Here is a 20,742-nt window from a genome sequence, read left to right on the forward strand (position 1 = left end):
CTAAAATACAAATAATACATACATAATACAAATTGATATGATACAAACAATGATAGAAAAATTGTTTTATTAATTTTTTATAAACTAACTGTATTCGGCGATTTTTTCCGCAAAGTCATTAATTACTTTATTATAAAAGTCGCTGGTCGTCGACTCCATCAACGTATTTGAAAGCTCTTTTTCTATCGAAAGCAACGCTAGCGACCACAATCTTCCTCCGACCGAGTGTTCCTGGCCAATGTATGAATTTGCTTCGTGGTCGAAAAACTGCGCTCAGCAGACCCACCGGTAGATGGTACCGTAAATATTAATGATATTAAATCGTATAATTCTTTTAGTACGTCTTTGTTCGGATCGACATTAATTATAATATGTTTTACGTTTAGGAGTTACTTGTCAATATAGTCCGGACACGAATATAAATATTGCGATTCGCTACGTAATTTAGATAAATCAAAAATTTCCCATAAAATTTACTTAATTTAAAGAATTAAAACACGCTTGGAAAAATTGTTTTTCATAATATTAAAATTAACATCTAAAAGTGATAAAAATTCTAAAGATTTTATGTCTGAAAATCTGTCAATATAATTACAGTATAATTAAAAGAAAATTATAATTAAATATAACTTTGCAAAGAAACGTACATAAAAATAACATTGAATACTCTTTACTTTTTAAATCTTAAGAGAAAGCGATGTGCAACATTTACAGGCGCAAATGCGGTTTTTCGCGTTTTTGCAGGAAATCGAATCGTTTTTGCAGGAAATCGATTTTCGGTCCCCACAGCTATAGGCTGTCACCTTAACCGCTCGGCCCTCCGGAGCGCGCGGGTTGTATCCAAACAGTACGGGAATGAAACTCGTATGTATTCATAAATGATTTTCCATAAGGAAATCCATACTGGGTATCGGTAACATTTGAAGACATATTTTTTCTATTTTGAAATGAAAAAGATGTACAACATGTGCGCGAATTACTCTGTTTTGCATCTCGGATGATCGATAATTCAAAAACTTAAGAAACTTATTTTTTAATTTATTAACTTATTAATTTATCAAACTTATTTCTTAATATTAACATATTTTGATTTTTCGATTCATTCGAGAGATCTTTTTGAGCACATCGGATATTACTATATACAGAAAAAAATCCATACAATGTAATATACAATAATACATTATAGTCATAACACACGTTATATTTATTTTGACACGAATATGAAAAGTTCAAATTAATTCCTGCTGTAATGTATACAGTAAGATACCATAATTTATCGTGTAAATTCTTTGTTAACACTAAAAAACAAAGTTTAAAATTATCTTTAGCTCAGTAAACATCCTGATTATTGAAATACTTTTGTTTGAATTTTTCCCTGTCATTGCATACAAGTTTAATTAAAGAAAAAAAAACAGAGTAAAGATTTTTATCATTAAACTATTTTGTTATATAGTATTAATATTACGGAGAATATTCTGTAATATCAAACATTAAAATTATCGTTTTTAATAGTAAAATTTAATACAAAGTAAAAGTACGCGGTAAAAATTACGTCACCATAATATATAATCATTACCGTCAGAGGGTGGGTACTATCCTGGATATACGTAATTGTTACGTAGGGTTTGTAATATAGATTAGCTGCATTAAAAATGTAAGTCTTTCTTTATATTTGAAATCTTAATAATCATTTCGGCCGTAAACTTAATTAGTAAATTTGATAATTTATAATAAATAATAGCGGATTTATTAACGAATGTGTTGAATTCTTACAAGATGTCCGGAGATCAGAAGACCGTGATTAAAGGAGCACCTAGTCAATATGTCAAACTCAATGTCGGAGGTTCTCTTCATTATACCACTATTGGTACTTTGACCAAACATGACAGCATGTTAAGAGCTATGTTCAGTGGAAGATTAGAAGTATTGACCGATTCCGAAGGTAGTGTTTTTCTATTGTTACTTTATACACTTACGGTTCAGTTTAAACAGCAGACTTTACAATAATAAAATTCTAGATTTATTATTACACAAATCCTGTTTCAAAATATTTTTTTTCTGATATTAAAGATCAATATCAGAAGAAAATATGTTTACTTACGTTTGTGAATTGTAATATTTGCTTGTTTTTAGTGTTTAGTGATGTATTTTCGTTGTTTATCAGTTTGTTTGTTTATTTTTATTAATCTAGTAACAAATTCAATTCGTTGTATCTATGTAATCTAACAAAAGAAGTCATGCGGAGTACTTAAGTTCTTATAATCTTTAAAAAAACGAGCTTCGGTTTATGTAATAAGATTATTTATTTCTGCTGCTTACAGGATACGAGATGTGAATGGATGATTATTAAAAACATATTTTAACAGGGAAAAAAGTATACAAAATTGCTGCTAGAACAATTGCAATGTTCTATGAAGTGAAATTTGGCTTTTGCAGAATTTGTCGAGACCGGAGACTTTCCGATGGGGCTGCATTCTAGTTGTTGTCTCTTTCTTTGAGCGACTGTGTCTACGCCACGAGCTGGTTTCTGATTAGTTAAACATTTGTTTACATCTTCAAAGATTGTTGCTTCTTCCCAAATGCAATTCTGGATGACTTGTATTCTCAGATATGGTCTTCCAGAGACTAGCAGATAATTGTCTTTTGACTTGTCTTGTGCTTTACAATTACTATGGGTGATCGGTTAATGAACATAATCCATTCCAAGACTGTTTGCTATCCAAATTGTTCGTTAAGCGATTATCAATTTACCATAGATTCTTACGGGAATTTTATTAATTTGTTCTGGAGACTCCAAAATATAAAAAATATATACTTTCTTACTAAATTTATTTATATGTAATAATAAAAATACATATATACACAATCTTGCATTTTTATTAGTCATGTTTTTTCCATTTGTGGGGATTAAAGAATCTGTATAATGTCGATTGCTTGTCTCTCTTCAGGACTTTTTAGAAGTAATTAATAGCATTGTAATTGTAGAGATCCCCAAGCCTATTAACCTCACTCTAGTTTGGATGCCATTCTAAGACTGTTATGACATCCTCTCACTTCTTCAAAAGATCTTTAATAGCAGATATCGGCATTAATCCTCTTTTTCAGAAGAAAACATATCTTGCCGAGTTTATTCATTCAAGAGTTCTTGGCATTCTTCTGTCATCAGATTTGTTTCAGGTTCCATTATGAGCTCTTCAATGTTCTTTATTTCTCAGATGTGATTTTTGTTATTCCTTAATCTGCTTGAGCCTTCTTGATTATACAGTATCTTTCTTAGATAAGATTGAACTATGGCCTACTGTAGAACTGTTCAAGCCATACTGCCCAGCAACATCAGACATCTGCCCACTCTCTACCTTTGCTATTATACTCTCACCTTTTGAAAATAAAAACAGATGCAAAACTTAACAAGTGTTTGCCCGACAGTCTCGCGAATACTATAAAAGAATTGTTTCTGTCAGAAAAATAAAAGGCTGGAATTACAAGAGAGAGTTTCAAAGTTTTTTAGTAATACTATCCAATCAGTATATACCAGGCTGAGTGTCGATGCCAACGTCTCCTGCGCTCCGAAAAGTTTCAAATTGTTGCCTGAAGACAAGGGAAGACTGATCAGTATTCATTATTTTATGTCACTTCTTCTTGCTTGTTCTGTGAGATGTTTGTTATCCGAACATAAAAATTTTTTGCAAAGGTGTTCGTTAACTGATCACCCACTTTATATTGGAGAAGATACTCCATTTTGGGAAAAAGTATTTTGAAATACTTTTGATTGTCATCTTTTTTCTTTTTAAAGTGGCCACTTCATTTTCAATTTTTTTGTGTTTTACATCAATTAACAAACCAGTCATTGGACGTGTTGTTAATCTTACTTGTTACTTCAAGCCATTCATCTGAAATTATTTTTAAAATATTGCCATCTAATTTTTTTTAAAATTAAGTACAGACTTTTCTAACTCAGTTGTTAAAATTTCCATATATTGAAAAGAGTTACTTTAGACTTTTTGACATTGGAGTCTGTAAAAACTTTATAAAACTAAACAAAAACATATCTTTGTCAAAACCATATGTTTTGTTAGAATCTCATGTACTCTATAATTTTGTACTTTATAATTTTTGAAAATTGTAAAATTTTATTGGTTAAAATTCTGTACTGTTATTTACACATAATCTGAACATGAATGATCAACAAAGAATTGTGATGTCAACAGCAAAGATCATTAAAAGTGACTAGAATCACTTTTGTCTCTGAAAGAAGAGATGTGAGATAAGTGACCAGAATATGTTCCTTTTGTCTGTTTAAGAAAGTATTCACTAAAAACAGTGCTGTACATTTTTACGGAATTCAGAAGTTTTTGAAATAACTGATACACAGTTTTGTATTTTGTGAAAAATCTGATTTTTATTTGTCTTTATATATCTTACTATATATTAATAAAATACAGTGATACCTCGGATTTTCCAAAAACAACTTCTCGCACAATCCCTGGGAAGGATAAATCAACACACAAAGAAACCTTTTTTATATCCCAGTACAAACAAATTTAGACAAAACTAACATTTTCAACCATAAACTTGGTCTTCATCAGGCTATTGACTGGTATAAATTCGAACAACATGTTTAAAAATTATTTTAAATTCCAAAATATTTAAACATTGGAAAATAATTTTTGCCATATGTGCTAATAAAGTGATAAAAATATCCTTGCATCACCACACATAAATAATAAGATGTAATTAATGGTGTAGAAATGTCCAGTTTATCCAAAAACAATTGGCGAAATCCAAAACTGATGAAAACAAGGCAATTATTTCCATATTGATCAATGTAAATCCAATTAATTCATTCTAGACACACTAAAATACATACCAAAAACAGATTTTATAGAGAATAAGTATAGTGTTTAATACTAAAAACAATACAAAATTAATACAAAAGTGCCAATTTCAGAATATTAATGTCTCTCTTGTATTTTTTAATGATTTCCTTCTTCAACTTCAATCATGTTCCTGGCCTTCTTTTTTTGAAGGGCTGCTGGCTCTGGAAACTTTCTTTAGTCCTATGATGGAGCAAAAAGGAAAGGAAAGCAATGGAATTGTTTGGCTAGAGGCACAAGGTAATAATGCTCACACAACAAGAAACAATGCCATACTAAGCAGATAATTTTGTGAAAACAAACGGCGTGGGTCACCCTTTGTTTTCACAAAATTAGCAGTGAGGTCACATGGGCATGCTGATGAAAACCGAGACAACTTTTTCACAGAAAAAATCAATGAAAACCAAAACCTAGGATAACCCAAGTCAGCGAAAACCAAGGTATTACTATATGTAGTAAGATATACATGCCATTTATATGATATGTATATTTATGTGATATGTATTTATATGATATTGTATAGCAAACTGATATTAGAGATCTAGAGTACATATTTAATATGATTATTTAATAATGTTTATGCATCATGTAGTGCACTGCTCACTTGTATGCAGTAATAAAGTGGCAGTATCTTGCAATGATATGACTATAAATATTTAAAGTAATCATGTAGTAATTCAATAATCATCAATTTCTAGCACTGACACTTTTAACTGTGTGTTAAGAACAGAAATCAGAAATAAGTGAGAAATTGCTGAAATGAGATTTTAATATGACAATTAAATGCTTTTAGTGTCAAATTATTTTAAGTTTCATCTTATAATGTAATTAATTAATTTCAGAAAAATTAGAAATTCCAGGCCATTATATTTAAGAAAATCTGAAGATTCTTTTAAACAAGGCTGCTTATATAAGGTGGTACGAGTTGGGTATTGATAAGTCACGCAGTCAAAGATGAGCGAAAATCTGAAGTTCTGGTCTATAGTTATACTTGAAACAGCAATGTTGGGCTGCAAGTTTTAATTTAATTTAATTTAAATTAATATGTTCTCCACCTCAAATTAGCAATTGCTTTCCCCTGTTCATCATACTTTTTCTTTAACAATAGTCTTGCCAGTCATCTATCTGACACCTTTTGGGAAAAAATTTTTGAATTGAACTAACATGACTTCCAGTTTGCTTTGGAAGTTCATATATTGTTAGTCGGACCCCCTGCCCCTAAGGTTACCATATCTGGTCTCGTCTTTCATCCATCTAACTCTGTTCTCAAGATTAAGGAAAAACAGACAGAAAAACAGTGGGAACTTACAGGTCTATAATTTTTTTTCAAATTGCAGCCCAACTAGGAATATTACCATTTGACATCATATGATCCAGAGATTATTGTGAAGTAAAAGTTAAAAAGTTGCCATTGTGGAAAGCCAAATGAAATGTATTGTAAAGTTAGATAAGTTTAACTGTTTCCAAAAGTTATTGTTATATACAGTCAAACCTGTTTTTATGCGGGGGATAGGGACCGCATAAAAAAAGTCTCACGTAAAAAATAACTCGAAACCGTACGAAATAACTAGGAATTGCTTTTTTAACTCCTTGGGTCTTTTTCTGCAACACCTAATGGGGAAAAAAATCTTCTAAGAATTTTAATTTTTATATTAATTAATTATTTCCACTTAAATACGAATCTAACATTAAAAAGTTAAAAATAATCGTTAAATAATGATTTTATTTGATAAATATAGCTGCAGGAAGTGTTATTTCATTTAACAAGGCCTGAAATTTCACACCTGCAGTCTAAAGCTGGAGGGGAGCTAACTTACCGCATCTGTTCAAATATAACATAATATTTATGATTTTTATGCTATTAAAATGAGAGGGGACCGAAAAAAACGTATGAGAAAAAAATTTTACTGAATAAAAAATGAAAAAACCTGCTGATGTCATAGAAAACATCCAATAAAGTTTTAAAAAATTTTACAGGAGTCAATTATGTTCCAATTTGATTGAAATTTTCATATACTGCACAAAAACAAATCACACAAAACAAATCGCACAAATAAAAAAAATTGCACAAAACAAGTCGCACAAATAAAAATCGCACATAAAAAGAGCGCATAAAAACAGGTTTGACTGTATATATTACGTTTCTGGTAGTCTGCTAATGCATTTCTACTATCTACAAACTTAATTTGCAATATCAAATTTATATCTCTGAAGACCATTCAGATCAATCTGTGGTTCTAAATCTTTTGTTGAGCTAGTGGCCTGTAAATAATTTTTGATGAACACAGTTGAATCAGTGTTGCATCAAAATCCCTTATATGCTGCATAGAAATTGTAAAGCTGCAGATTAGTGTATGGTAAAGTTGTTATTATTCAATCCAAATTTATGTAATGTAATGGACTTCAAGTTTTCAAAATGACTGAATAATTTTATTTATTACAATTAGTGTAATAAATTAGATATTCTTTATTTTTATCTGTACTTTGTTTCTTGAATTGTCTTTTTTAAAATAAACAAATCAGAAAATTTGGGTTAATTTTCTGCATTGCATACAAACCTGAAATTTTTGTCATGCTTTGAAACATCATAGTAGCATAATAAGGATATTGCTTAAGACTGTTGTTTAGTTCAATATTCAACAATCACTATGAACGTGTTAATAGAAGGTACTTAATAATTACTCAAATACAGTAATACCTCAGTTTTTGCTGACTTCGGTTATTGTCAGTTTTTTCGCAAAAAATCTGTATTGGTTTTTGTCAATTGCCTCGGATTTCGTCAGTGTGCCAAGTGAATATCACTGCTAATTTTGCAAAAACAAAGGGCTACCCACACATTTTCTGGCTCAGTGTGATGTTATTTCTTGTTGTGTGAGCATTACTCAGCGATGGCCCACCATTGGCCAAAGTTTCCATTCCCTGAACACTGGGTTCGGTCATGGGTTTGTGCTTCGCCAGGATGGGCTGGCTGCGTGGAGTTTTCTGAGTTTTCTTCACGTCTGTAACACCTGAGTAGGGGTCAGTTACCCTTAAATGGACCTCCCGGAAGGCATTATTCCCCACAATACGACCATCATAAATGCATACAACTACTATTACATGACAATTACATCACAATTTACCACGGGGCGATATAGGCTAGAAGCTCGTGTCCAACTAGCTTCTACAAGACAAGACATTACCCTATGCGTCTTGCCAAACAATTCCATCACTTTCCTTTAGATTAGTTTTTTATATTAATTTCTTATTGTATTTAACACTATATTAATTCTCTATAAAATGTGTTTTTAGTATGTATTTTGGAGTGTCTAGAATGAATTAATTGGATTTACATTGATTCATATGGAAATAATTGCATTGGTTTCAGATTTCGCTGATTGTTTTCAGATGGATTATCGATGAAAACCAAGGTATCACTGTAGTTTTAATTTTTGAGTTAGCCTAGCCTTGGATACATCTGGATTCATAAGTCTACCTTTTCAGAAAATAGAATTGTGGAATTGTCATGTAACAATTTTAGTATATTTTCTTTTTAGTCATCTAAAAGAATCAGAAATAGTTAATTATGTGAAAATCGTGGATTTAAAACCGAATTTATTGCATATATTGTACATTTTATTTGAAGTTTTGAAATAATATTTTGTTAGAACATTAAGTAAATTTTATCTCAATGGATGTTCGTGTAGGAACTTCCTAGAGGGGAGAAGACACACAAACTTTCATTTTCGTGAGTTCAAGCACAATTGTTATATATGATGGAGTTAAACCATGATATTTTATGTTACTTGAGATAATTACCAACTTGATGTTAAAATCACGCTAAGGAATAAGGTTTGAACTCTATATAATCTTAAAGTAAGTTCGTCAGAAAAGGGTTCACCCAGTTGTTTTCTGGTTCAGCGGAAGCCGATTTCCTTTTCAAAGTCGTTAATTCTTCGTCCAGATGACGTCAATGTCAGAGTTTTACCTCTTATGTTACCCCCTCATGAAGTAATCATGTAACGTTTTGATTGGATAATGAAGAGGGATATTAGTGAATTTCGTGCTGAAATCGAGGAGTCTGCCGGGAAACTTTGATAGTAAGAAGAGACAACAAGGTGTTCTCCATTCACCTCATTCAAGCATCCAACATATGTTGCTACATATATAGTAGAAGATAAAAGGCTTAATATTGTGCCATTCAAAGAAGACCATGAATCGAAGAATGTGTAATGTGTATGGTGAGAACCTCATGAGCTATGGATGTGTGCGTGAATGGTGCAGGAAATTTAAACAAGGACGTGACAATGTTCATGTTGAGGCTGGTCAAGGGAGGAAGTGTGTGATGACCAACGATTTGGTGGACAAAGTGGATCAGTTGGTACAAGAAAGGCATTGGTTTACGATTTCTGAGCTCGGTGAGGAGTTTCCTCAAGTTTTCAGGTCCACACTGTATACCACTGACTGACAGTGTTAAAGGTTGGCTGAATGGCCTGGCAGCAACATTCTTCAACATGGGTATACAAAAGCTGGTGTCACAGTATGATGTCTGCCTGAATCAACAAGACAATTATGTAGAAAAATAGGTGAAGACTGTAACTACCTTCTACAAATAAAGTGGTTTTGTTCTTCATTCTTGTTTTTTTATTCTGGGTTGGTGGAGGTTGAAAAAAAATAACCCTCATGTTTTATCATTCAGCAGAATGTCAGTTGTATGAATGATGCATGATAAGAGCAAATGGCAACTACCATGTTGAAGTACTGCTGATTCAAATAAATGCCTGCTTGTTTAAAAATTTTAAAGATTTATGGAGCCCTAGAATTTCAGTTGTGTAGTCCACTTTGGAAAATGCTATGCTAAGTCACTGTCCATTATCTGTTTGGGGCATAGATATACAAGTAAAGTGTCTCCCTTTTTGTTTAATATTACTAAATTCCATTACCAAGCATACAAGCATTTCTGCTTTTCACTGTTAGCATATCCAATGACCAGGAAAATCAGTTCATTTTTATTCAACAATTTCTAACTTGATGTACTTAGAATATACAGTAATAGTAAACTGGATTATATGCTTTTATCTCTAGTTTGATATTAACTCCTGATCTAGTAGATTTTTTACTTTAAAAAATTTCAGAGAATTATTTTTTTATGGTATACTGTTCAAACATTTATAAATGATTTTTCTATTTATTAATTTAAAATTATTTCTATTCTGAAGCTGTTTCTTTTCCTGGAAATTTAATTTAAATTTAATATTTTAACTTAATCATGAAAAACTATTTTTCTCATATGCTTTAATAATTGTTTATTTTTCTCTTTCTTGGTAATAATGAGTTTTTTTTATATTTTAGGATGGATTTTGATTGATCGTTGTGGTAAACATTTTGGAACAATTCTGAATTTTTTGCGAGATGGCTCCGTTTCTCTTCCCGAATCAACTCGAGAAGTTGCAGAATTATTAGCTGAAGCAAAGTATTATTTGATTCAAGAGCTCATAGAAAGTTGTGAGTCAGCTCTGAGAAAACATGATATGGAAGCAGTACCTATATGTCGTGTGCCATTAATAACATCATCAAAGGAGGAACAAAATCTTATTAGTGTGTCAACAAAGGTTTGTAAATTTTAATTCTAAAATAAGTATTTAATGTTTTTCAATCTGTTAATGTTCTCTATTGCTATTGCAAAGTTTTTAAGAGCATATTAAGTTTAATAATTGAACATTTGTAATTGATTGACTTAATTTAAATCAAGCAGATACTCAATTAAGATTTTTGAGCTTACCATTTTGATAGTAGTAGTATGACTATTGTAACACATTGATTATGCTAAAATTGTAAAATTATGTATTAGAGGAGTTGTAGGCAGGTCTCCAAGTGATCAAGTCACTGTGTGCATATTTTCATAGATTATTATATAACATATCTTGTTAATAATAAATTACTTTTAATACAGCTAATTTTTCTATGGAATTTACATGCCACCACTTTCTCTGAAAATGTGGAATACTGTAAAAATCCATCTATTGCTCAAATAGTCTATTTTCTGCATATGCCTAGACACTAGTGATATTTTAGAAGTACAATCAAATAACAGGTTTATTACATATATACAAGGTAAATAAACATCTTAAACTGCACATTTATCAATTAGAGCCATAATATATCATTTTTATATTTTTCTGCTACTATTAATAATTAAAGTAATTTGGTATTAGAGGTAGGTGTTTAGCACCATCTCTTATTAAATTTAATAATATAATAAATTAATATTTTATTAAATTTTTTAGAATATTTTTGAGGAAAAGAATCGACCTGGATCGTGACTCAAACCCACAACTCCCACTTACTGTATGGACGTGTTGCTAGTTATGCTGTCCGAACCCCGAGCAATTTCTTCCAGAATATTCTAAATTAATCATAATAATATATTTTATTAAATATTAAATTTAATAAGAGAGAAGTAATTTGGTACTAGAGATAGTGCCTAATGCCTAATACTAATCACTATTAATAATTTATTAATAGTAGCAGAGAAATAACTCGATACATGTAGCAATTATTTGGCTCTGATTAATTAGATACATAACAAATTATTAGCAGATATGATTTAAAATTTTATAATTTTAACGTTGAAAGTTAAGATTGGCCTTGTGTAAGATTATGACAATTTTTTGATTCAGTGATCTATATATAAAGTTTATTATGTGCCATAGTAGTTCTTACTCAGCATCTCCACATGAAATAGCCAGGAAGCATCAGTACTAGAGACACAAACTTTCTTTTGTTAATGTGTTGTACTGTATATTAAAAATACTTTAAGTAATGAGTGACATTTTTTAGACCATGTTCTCAAAATACTGTGTCAAGATTTTATTACGTAGTTACGAACAAAATATGCATCAAAATATTCACCAAACACATGCAATGCTTAAATGCACAAGATCATGGGCCTAGCTGTTGAGATGATGATCACTGTGAGACTGAAGATACACCTACTGTACTTCACTATCGCTCAGGATAGAGCAGCAGCAATCAAACTTTTAATATAATAAATTTTGTATCTGCCACTGTAAATACAGATCCTGCAAAAATGGAGACCCAACTGTAACATTAAACTTAATTTTATATTATACATAGTTGCAATAAATTGAATCTTCATTTAATTAATGTTTTGTAATTTCAGCCAGTAGTTAAGTTGTTAATAAATCGTCATAACAACAAATATTCGTACACAAGGTGAGTTCCTCGTCTCTATTTTTATTACTTTCTTAAACTTATTCAAACATAATTCAGTTTTATTTGCATTGATTTTAATTTTATTTTTTGGGGATGAAAAAAATAAAAACAAGAAATTGTTTCATAAAGACTGATTGTAATCTCTTTGGTTACCTATGCAATCTCCAGCAGACTGCATTAAAAATTTAATGCCTTTTTTGTATGGGAAAATTCTCAAAAATTGAAGCAGATAGAACCAAACAAGGTTTTTTTTTTTTGCTACAATCCTGTTTAATTTTTCTATTAATAATTTTCCAAATTCAGAATTTGAAAAATCTTATTTGTTAAGTTTTTACTATTTTAAAAATTTCTAGGTTAAAAATTAATGAATTCGATTTTAAAAATTCTGGTCCGTACATTAATAGAAAAATTAAACAGGACTGTAGCAAAAAAATCTTGTTTGGTTCTGTCTGCTCCCATTTTTGAGAATTTTCCCATAGAAAAGGCATTAAATGTTTGTAATCTGTTGGGGATTGCATGCATAACCAAAAGGGTTACAATCAGCCTTAAAGTAAAAATTTTTCTGTAAATTGTATATACAAGGTGTCCCAAAAAGTATACACACTTCAACAGCTGATAGCTTAATTGATGGTTTTTTATTTCCAGGTTAAACCCATTAGAATTAATAATGGAAGTCAAATTAAGCTTTGAACAAAGGAAATTCATCCTAAATTTCTACTGAAAGTGTGAAAATGCAGTTGAAGTGCAAAGACATTTTAGTAGAGAGTTTCAAACAGATCCACCAATGCAACTTACCATCACTTGTATATTAGAGATAAGTTTGAAGCTGTTGGAATTGTTCAGAATGTCCACAAGAAGCATTACGGAGGACCACGGACATTGACAAGCCCCACAAAGGAAAAAAGAGTACTGGAAACATATCACCAAAGCCCAAGAAAATCGTCTGGCGAGCAAGCTGTGAGTTAGGTATCTCAAAAACATTTGTCCAACACATTTTGAAGCATTGTCAATGGAAAAGTTACATTCCAAGATTAGTCCGTGCTATTAATGAAGATGATCCAGACCGTAGAGTAGCGTATTGCAAGTGGTTTGAAACTCCCTCCTAAACTGTCTTTGCACTTCAACTACATTTTCACACTTCCAGTAGCATTTTAAAATGTTTTATCCTCTGTTCAAAGCTTAGTCTGACTTCCATTATTAATTCTAATGGGTTTAACCTGGAAATAAAAAAAAAAAACATCAATTGAGCTATCAGCTGATAAAATGTGTATATACAGTCAAACCTGTTTTTATGCGGTCTTTTTTTGTGCGATTTTTTTTTTTTTTTTATTTGTGTGGTATAGTTGGCGACTAGTCTCATGCATTTTGTCATGTCTCACGTTGACTTATTATAGCTAAATAAACTTATTATAGCATAAATGAACTTATTATAGTAATATTATTGCATGAATATGCGAAAAATGAAATAATTTATTTTTTAAGTCAATAAAACACCACCTGGACAAAAATATGTAAAACAGACGATAGACAAGACGATGCAGTCAAGTGCTGACATCTGTTGTCAATAAATTCTACGTGTGTTTTAATTACATTAATTAAACCTTCAAAGTGCTTTCACATTCCTGGACCATTAAGATAAGATTCATTTCAAAGCATAAATTGAAGGTTTAGACATAATCCCTGAAAATGAATAAGGGCAAAAACAAAGTGAAGAGGAAGGTAATTTCCTTAAAAACTAAGACTACAATTTTAAAACAAGTTATTTTCTATGTGAGACTTTTTTTATGCGGTCTCTATTCATCGCATAAAAACATATATATAGGTTTGACTGTATATATATTTTTGAGACACCCTATATTAGGCAAAATAGAAATATTTAGCAAAAAAAAACTAGTTTATTAAATTTTCACAGGACTGAGAAAAACAGATAAATCATTTTTCACTATTTTGATTTAAGTACAGTGAACATAATGAGAAGTGTAATAATAAAATGTGTAATTTAACTTAATTTTTTTTTTTCAAAATTTATTATTGATTTTCTATATCAAAGATAAAAAATTATTTTATTTTTAAGAGGTTAGCATTAAATTGCACAAATTTAATAAAGTTATCTTTCCGCAGTACATCGGACGATAATCTTCTGAAGAATTTGGAATTATTCGATAAATTATCGCTCAGATTTAGTGGTCGAGTATTGTTTATTAAAGACGTCATCGGAAGCAACGAAATCTGCTGTTGGTCGTTCTATGGTCACGGCAGAAAAGTTGCAGAAGTCTGCTGTACGTCCATCGTCTACGCCACCGACAAGAAACACACTAAAGTAAGAATTCATTTTCGTTGTTTTCAAATTGTAAACAATACCTCTTAAGATTTTAACCCGAGATATCTCTGTGCGCGTGAGGATGCACAGTCTTTAACTTGAGTTATCTCGGGCAGAGGCCTTAAGGGCCTCAAAAAAGGGCCTTGACTTATAATTTTTCCAAAAATGTATGGATCAGCATATATACATCGTTATCTATGATCTCTGCAAATTTCATGAATTATTTTGGCCGCAAAAATATTTTATGACTATTTTTTAATTAGATAATTAATTGTGCTGTTGTTTTTTATGGGAGTTTTTTATCAAATTAATTAAATCGTTCCAAACTTCTACTTGACCGATTTGACTTGGGTAAAATTTTTTAAAACACTATTGGATGTTTTTCATGCAGTTTTTTTTGTTTTTTATTCAGTAAAATTTTTTCCCATACTTTTTTTCGGTCCCCTCATAGTTTAATAGCATAAAAATCAAAAATATTGTGTTAGAATTGAACAGATGTGGTAAGTTAGCTCCCCTCTGGCTTTAAACCAATATTCCCCTGAAGCCTACATGAGAACTAGCCGGGAAAAATATTTCCCGGCAATTTTTTTTACTGTCAGATTCGCATTTAAGTGGAAATAATTATTTAATATAAAAAATAAATTACTTAGATTGTTTTCCAAGTGCCATTAGGAGTTAAACAAAAAGTCTGAAGGAGTAAATTAAAAAAACGGTGCACCTCTCGGACTTCGACGGCAATGCAGCGACGGCAATGCAGCGGCAGTTAAATAATTAAATGCACTTTATCCGATCAGGTGGAGTTTCCCGAAGCAAGAATATACGAAGAAACTCTAAATATCCTTTTGTACGAAAATCGGACCGGTCCCGACATGGAACTAATGCAAGCCACCAGCACGAGATGCGCGGTTAGCATTTCTACGACAACATACACCAGCGACGACGAAGAGGATCGAAGGACGCCCGGAACCAGTACTCGAGAGGGAAGAGAAGCCTCTCATTTGGGACGGATCAGAAGCACCAAGCAGACTAATTGATCCCTTTGCCCCCTGCCCGTTACTGTGATTTCGTATTGCTCAAAAAAGTTTCCTCTCGGAATGCGGAAACTCTTTAAATTGTACACAACGCATTTGACCAAAGAAGAGAAGTTCGTCTGTATCTGTAAATAATTTTATCCTTTAGCTTGGCAAATAATTCTATCGAACAAAAATGTTCCACCGGTGATTCGTGTTTGTCGTATTTTCGTGGTAAAATTATTCCGCGACGAATTTTGTGCTAAAAATTAACACGCATTAAATTATTTGTTTCTAAATGTAAAGTGTAAAAAAAATTGTATAAAACAAAATCGTGTGCAATGATAATTTTAAATGTGCAGTGATTTGTGAAATAAACAAAAAGCTGTTGCTTGTCAAAATTTATGCCCTGAAAATATTTTGGTATGTTCCTATTGTTGTAAGAATTGGGAGTTTTATCTAATTAATAGAATGGAAAGTGTGACATCGGTCTTTAGTTTGTGTGTTACAATTTTTATAGATAAGCAAACGTCTTCAGATAAACTACCATTCTGTAAAATTCATAATTGGCTAATTAAATTCTACAAAATTTATTTACGTGAAAAACCAGAATTCAGAAAACTTCTAAAATTTATTTAAAAAGATTTTTAATCAGATGATTTGATGAAAACAAATCTAATTTTGTCTGATGTTTTTCATTTGGACAAAAATTAAAATGACAATTAAGTTTTTTTACAGCTATGTGTTGAAATTGTGTGTAAAGTTTTGATAAATTACATCAAATGTTTCCTAATGAAATGCAAATCTTAAATTTGAGTCTAAATGCTGTTTTGTTTACATCACTTCAGAACTGACATACACAAAGTTTTTTTTGTAGAGATTTGAGATTCCACATCACAATAAATGGAAATGTTCGACAACTTCAAACTCTTTTGAAAAACAGTCTTGCAAATTCACAAAGAATGTTTTGTTTTCATTAATAAAATGAGCCAGGACTAAAAAGGAAATTCCTATAATAGCAATTTAATGAAAAATAACTTTCCGACGAACGCATCGTATTATCTGCATAATTTTTAAATTTCCAATTTATTAACTGTAACAGAGAGCCTTTAACTTAATCCAGAGTTTTATTGGCACCCTTTAAGGACCAAATATCAGACTTGTGTATTACAGTAAAACTCTTATCAACTTATATAACAATTTATAGTGCATACCAGGGTAAAAATCATGCACGTAGAATGCACACTGTAGGGTGTAGGGGTAGTGAAAATATTCAGAGGGGAGGCCTCAAAATTGAATTGATCCTCGGGCCTCTCGAGTGCTACTGTCAACAACACAATCAGATGGACAGATGGCCATTGTCGACAACACGAGACAGTCGTCATTCATTGGCAATTCTTGCAATACAAAACTTTACATAATGGATGGCAGTGAGAACCAAATTCTTCTGTTGCCGGATGTCAAACTGGATGTGAAGTGCACATTTTGTGCTGTGAAATATTTCACAAAACGGAATGGTAATGATTGGTCCGATGCCATACGTGTTTCGGATGGAGTTACAGGCTGTAATACAGCCAGCAAAAAAAATCTCAATACATTTTGTCTTCATGATTAGGTTTATTTCTGGTTTCCTATATTTACAGTACTGCATACTTCAACACATTTAAATGACCTTTCTTTTGGAAAGTTCAAGACATTGTTGATATGATACTTTTATTATTGTATAAAGAACATTGCCTCCAGTCAGTGTAGTGAACAAAGTATTGTTAACTTTTCCAGTCCAATAAATCTCATTGTGTTATACTCGTATATAAATTTTAAATACTGGAAATGACAAAAATAAACAGTATTTATTTTAATTCTAAAATAGATAATTGACACGAAACAAAGATATAAAAACTTGTTTTTATTTTTTTTTATAAATCAACTATTCGGCAATTTTTTTCTGCAAAATCATTAATTGCTTTATAAAAATTGCTGGTCGTCGATTCTATCAAAGTATTTAAAAGCTCTTTTTCTATTGAAATCAACGCTAGTGACAACTATCTTTCCTTGGAGAGTGTTTCTTGCCAATGTACGAATTGCTTCATGGTTGAAAAACTGCACTTGACAGATGGTACCGTAAAAATTAATGATATTAAGTCATATTCTTTTAGTACATGCACGAATGCGTGTAATTTGGCTGCTTTACACAACTCAAATATTTTCACCGTGGAAACTCCCATATTCGATAATACAGCGCTTCCATTGGGAATATGCATACATGAATTTCTATTTGAATGTACTGTACAGTACAATAGCAGTCTTATCATTGTTTTTCACATGTATAGAAATTTTTAATAAAATACATATTGCAGTTGTAATAAAATATTAATTTTAAGTAACTCAAAGTATGTTAAAATATGAAAATAATCCCAAAATATGTTACAGTCGAAAACCTGTTTTTATGCGCTCTTTTTATGTGCGATTTTTATTTGTGCGATTTTTTTAATGCGAATTTTTAATTTGTGCGGTATAGTTGGCGACTAGTCTCGTGCGATTCGTCATGTCTTACGTTGACTTATTATAGCTAAATAAACTTATTATAGCATAAATGCACTTATTATAGTAATTTTATTGCATGAATATGCGAAAAATGAAATAATTTACTTTTTAAGTCAACAAAACACCACCTGGACAAAAATATGTAAAACAGACGATAGACCAGACGATGCAGTCAAGTGCTGACATCTGCTGTCAATAAATTCTATTTTGTACGGTTTTGAGGTTATTTTCTATGTGAGACTTTTTTTATGCGGTCCCTGTTGACCGCATAAAAAAAATATTTTTTAATTGTGTCGCGAAAACTATTATTTACAGCCATTCGTGAAGTTTCGTGAGATTTTTTTTATGCGTTTTTTTTAATGCGGTCCCTATCCCCCGCATAAAAACAGGTTTGACTGTATTTATATTTTAGAAAATTTGCCATCCAGGGAAGTGTTTCCACAGCTTCCACGGATGGCACACCACTGGTTTATGTATGTATTCTCCATATAATGACCATTTATCTTGGTCCCAAGAGTAAATAACATTATTCTGCAACACAAGTTGGTAAGCACTGCCACGGACTAAAGACAAACGAGATTTGAAGACTGATTTTGTACACTTTATGCTGTGTTCTGGTGCACTAGCTTAACCAGAAACTTCAAATGGGGAGGCAAATGTTTTGGCCAATTTTTTATTAAAATTTATAATAGGAATAATTACTTTTTTATGATGCTCTTTTATGTATTATACAAGTGAAAAAACAAACATGTGGTTTTTTCTTTTTTGAAATTTAAGTTTTTCTTTAAATTCTCTTTGGAGGCACTTGCCCCTCCTTGCACCACTGTTCCTGCAATTGTTAGAACAAGTCTGTAGTATATTTCAGAGTATCCAGATCCAATTTGGAATCAACCACTCCAACAATTTTTCCAATTGGATTTCCAATGAGGCGTTTCTATATTATACCTGGTTGGTAAAAAAAAATGTGGATGAACACCAATAGTGTTTTCATTTTCTCCATCAGCTGCAATAATCTTTATTTCCCATATTTTCAACAAATTCTGCTTTATGATGCATATTACTGGCATATTAACAATGGGGGGAAATACATTTTCCTCCATTAATGTTCCCTCAATCTTTACTAGTGAAAGTTTTGTAATGTTTGTATGTTGGGACACAATTCTGATATTAGATGGCCGATAACAATATTTGAAATTGTAACAAGTTGCACCTTTCGTGTTAAAAAAAAAATTGTTGTAATTTATTCTAAATATAAATACTGACCAATATAATAAGCAAACTTTTCATTTTCAGGTTTTCTTTAACTTGAACCAAAAGTTTATTGAAAAAATGTCATCAATATAAATGCAATTCATTCAATAGAAAACATTTATTCTCTTACAAATTTATTTAAACTATCAATATTTTATGCACTTTCTTTATGAAACAAACAAATATTTGATATGTAAGTTTTAATTACTGTACAAAAACTTACAGAGCAACAACCAATAAAACAGACACAAACCACTCCATTCATGTTCTATACATTAAATAGGAACATTCAACATTTGTACAATTTCATACTGAAAACTAAAATGTTATATTTAAATCATCTGTACATAGTATGGTACTATTTACTATAACATAGATACTATTACTAGTGCAAATATTAATACTGTTTATACTGTTGTCTGTTAAATAGAATATATATAGTATCAAAAAATTTAAGGCAATAGAAAATTGGTCCGTTTTTGCATTAAAAAATTCAAGCTCGTCGTTCAAACAACAAGACGGTAATAGCAAACTGCAAATTTCTAAAAGATTTTTAACAATTGCCACTCTTATCATTTCGAGTATGCATAAGAACAATACGCAAATCAAAAATGACGTATCCAACATGCAAATCAGTGCCTTAACAGGATACTTCCACAGTAAAATTTCCTTTGTTAACAAAAAAACAGCATTACATTATGAAGAACTAACTGACAATATTTTACTCATATAACAATTACAATGTACTGATCAATATTCCACAACACCCATTCTTGAACATTTTCATTTTTTAACTGTGACTAGATTATCCAATGAGCATAATATAATGTTTTTAATTCATTTATACAATAGACAACTGACGAGCTCTCTCAACTGTATTAAGGACCTTTGTTAATTTGGTCCGTAAACTCAAGTTATTCATTATAGTCTGTTCGATAATTTCATGCAGACTATTGTAGAAACAAAAGCAATATTTGTTAAATATATTTCAGTTCTTAATTATGTACATTTGAAAATTTGACAGAGGAATTAAGTTTCAAAGTGCTTGTACAAAGATGTAACATAGGTCATTATTGACTGCCAATCTGGGCGTTCTTGAGATATCAGTTCATTTATATTCTGTAAGAATGAAATAAAATTAATTTTTAACTTCTTATAATAGTAAAACATAACAGAATTATATAAATTCTATTTAAACATGTTAAATAAAGTGAAATTGCATTTATTATAAAACATGATTTACTAGTGTTGTTGAAATTCCTACAGATTCAGCAGCTTGAAATGCAATAGTAAAATTTCGTCTCTAAAAAATAAAATTTGGTTAAAATTAGAAATTCATGAAAATAAAAGAAAAAATTTTAAAAAAATATAATTTTTAATACAAATGAATACATAATCTCAATATAAATTTGGAAATTTAAAAAGTCACTTCAAATACAAAATAATCTATGTAGAAACTTAAAAATTCAAAATTTAATGAAAGGAAGAGGCACAAACTGATAAATTTTATTATTTAACATAAAGTTTA

The 20,742-nt window shown here is 30.8% G+C and overlaps 2 protein-coding genes across 6 annotated transcripts in view; one reads left to right on the forward strand and one right to left on the reverse strand.

Moving 5' to 3' along the window:
- The first annotated feature begins 1,587 nt into the window (after window positions 1–1,587).
- Window positions 1,588–15,835, forward strand: LOC136984430 (BTB/POZ domain-containing adapter for CUL3-mediated RhoA degradation protein 3). 3 transcript variants are annotated; one of them, XM_067281404.1, is made up of 6 exons: window positions 1,588–1,650; window positions 1,774–1,942; window positions 10,206–10,465; window positions 12,037–12,089; window positions 14,211–14,409; window positions 15,204–15,835. In XM_067281404.1, exons 2-6 carry the CDS (start codon window positions 1,777–1,779, stop codon window positions 15,441–15,443), a joined length of 918 nt encoding a protein of 305 aa, XP_067137505.1. In that variant the 5' UTR covers window positions 1,588–1,650; window positions 1,774–1,776; the 3' UTR covers window positions 15,444–15,835. The 3 variants fall into 3 exon arrangements, with proteins under 3 accessions (XP_067137505.1, XP_067137506.1, XP_067137504.1); XM_067281405.1 differs by having other exon boundaries at window positions 1,597–1,654; window positions 1,777–1,942; XM_067281403.1 differs by having other exon boundaries at window positions 1,608–1,654; window positions 1,742–1,942.
- Window positions 15,836–19,399: 3,564 nt separating this feature from the next.
- The window catches only part of LOC136984422 (cytospin-A-like), a 59,263-nt gene continuing 57,920 nt past the window's right edge, over window positions 19,400–20,742 (reverse strand). For all 3 annotated transcript variants that reach the window (XM_067281390.1, XM_067281391.1, XM_067281392.1), the window contains exons 15-16: window positions 20,458–20,517; window positions 19,400–20,333 (exon numbers count right to left, since the gene is read on the reverse strand). In XM_067281390.1, coding sequence (XP_067137491.1) covers window positions 20,244–20,333; window positions 20,458–20,517 — 150 coding nt within the window. In that variant the 3' untranslated portion in view covers window positions 19,400–20,243. The remainder of the gene's footprint in view (window positions 20,334–20,457; window positions 20,518–20,742) is intronic.

Source organism: Centruroides vittatus, unplaced genomic scaffold, assembly GCF_030686945.1.
Source record: "Centruroides vittatus isolate TY-2023 unplaced genomic scaffold, ASM3068694v2 contig_918, whole genome shotgun sequence".
NCBI classification, from domain to species: domain Eukaryota; kingdom Metazoa; phylum Arthropoda; class Arachnida; order Scorpiones; family Buthidae; genus Centruroides; species Centruroides vittatus.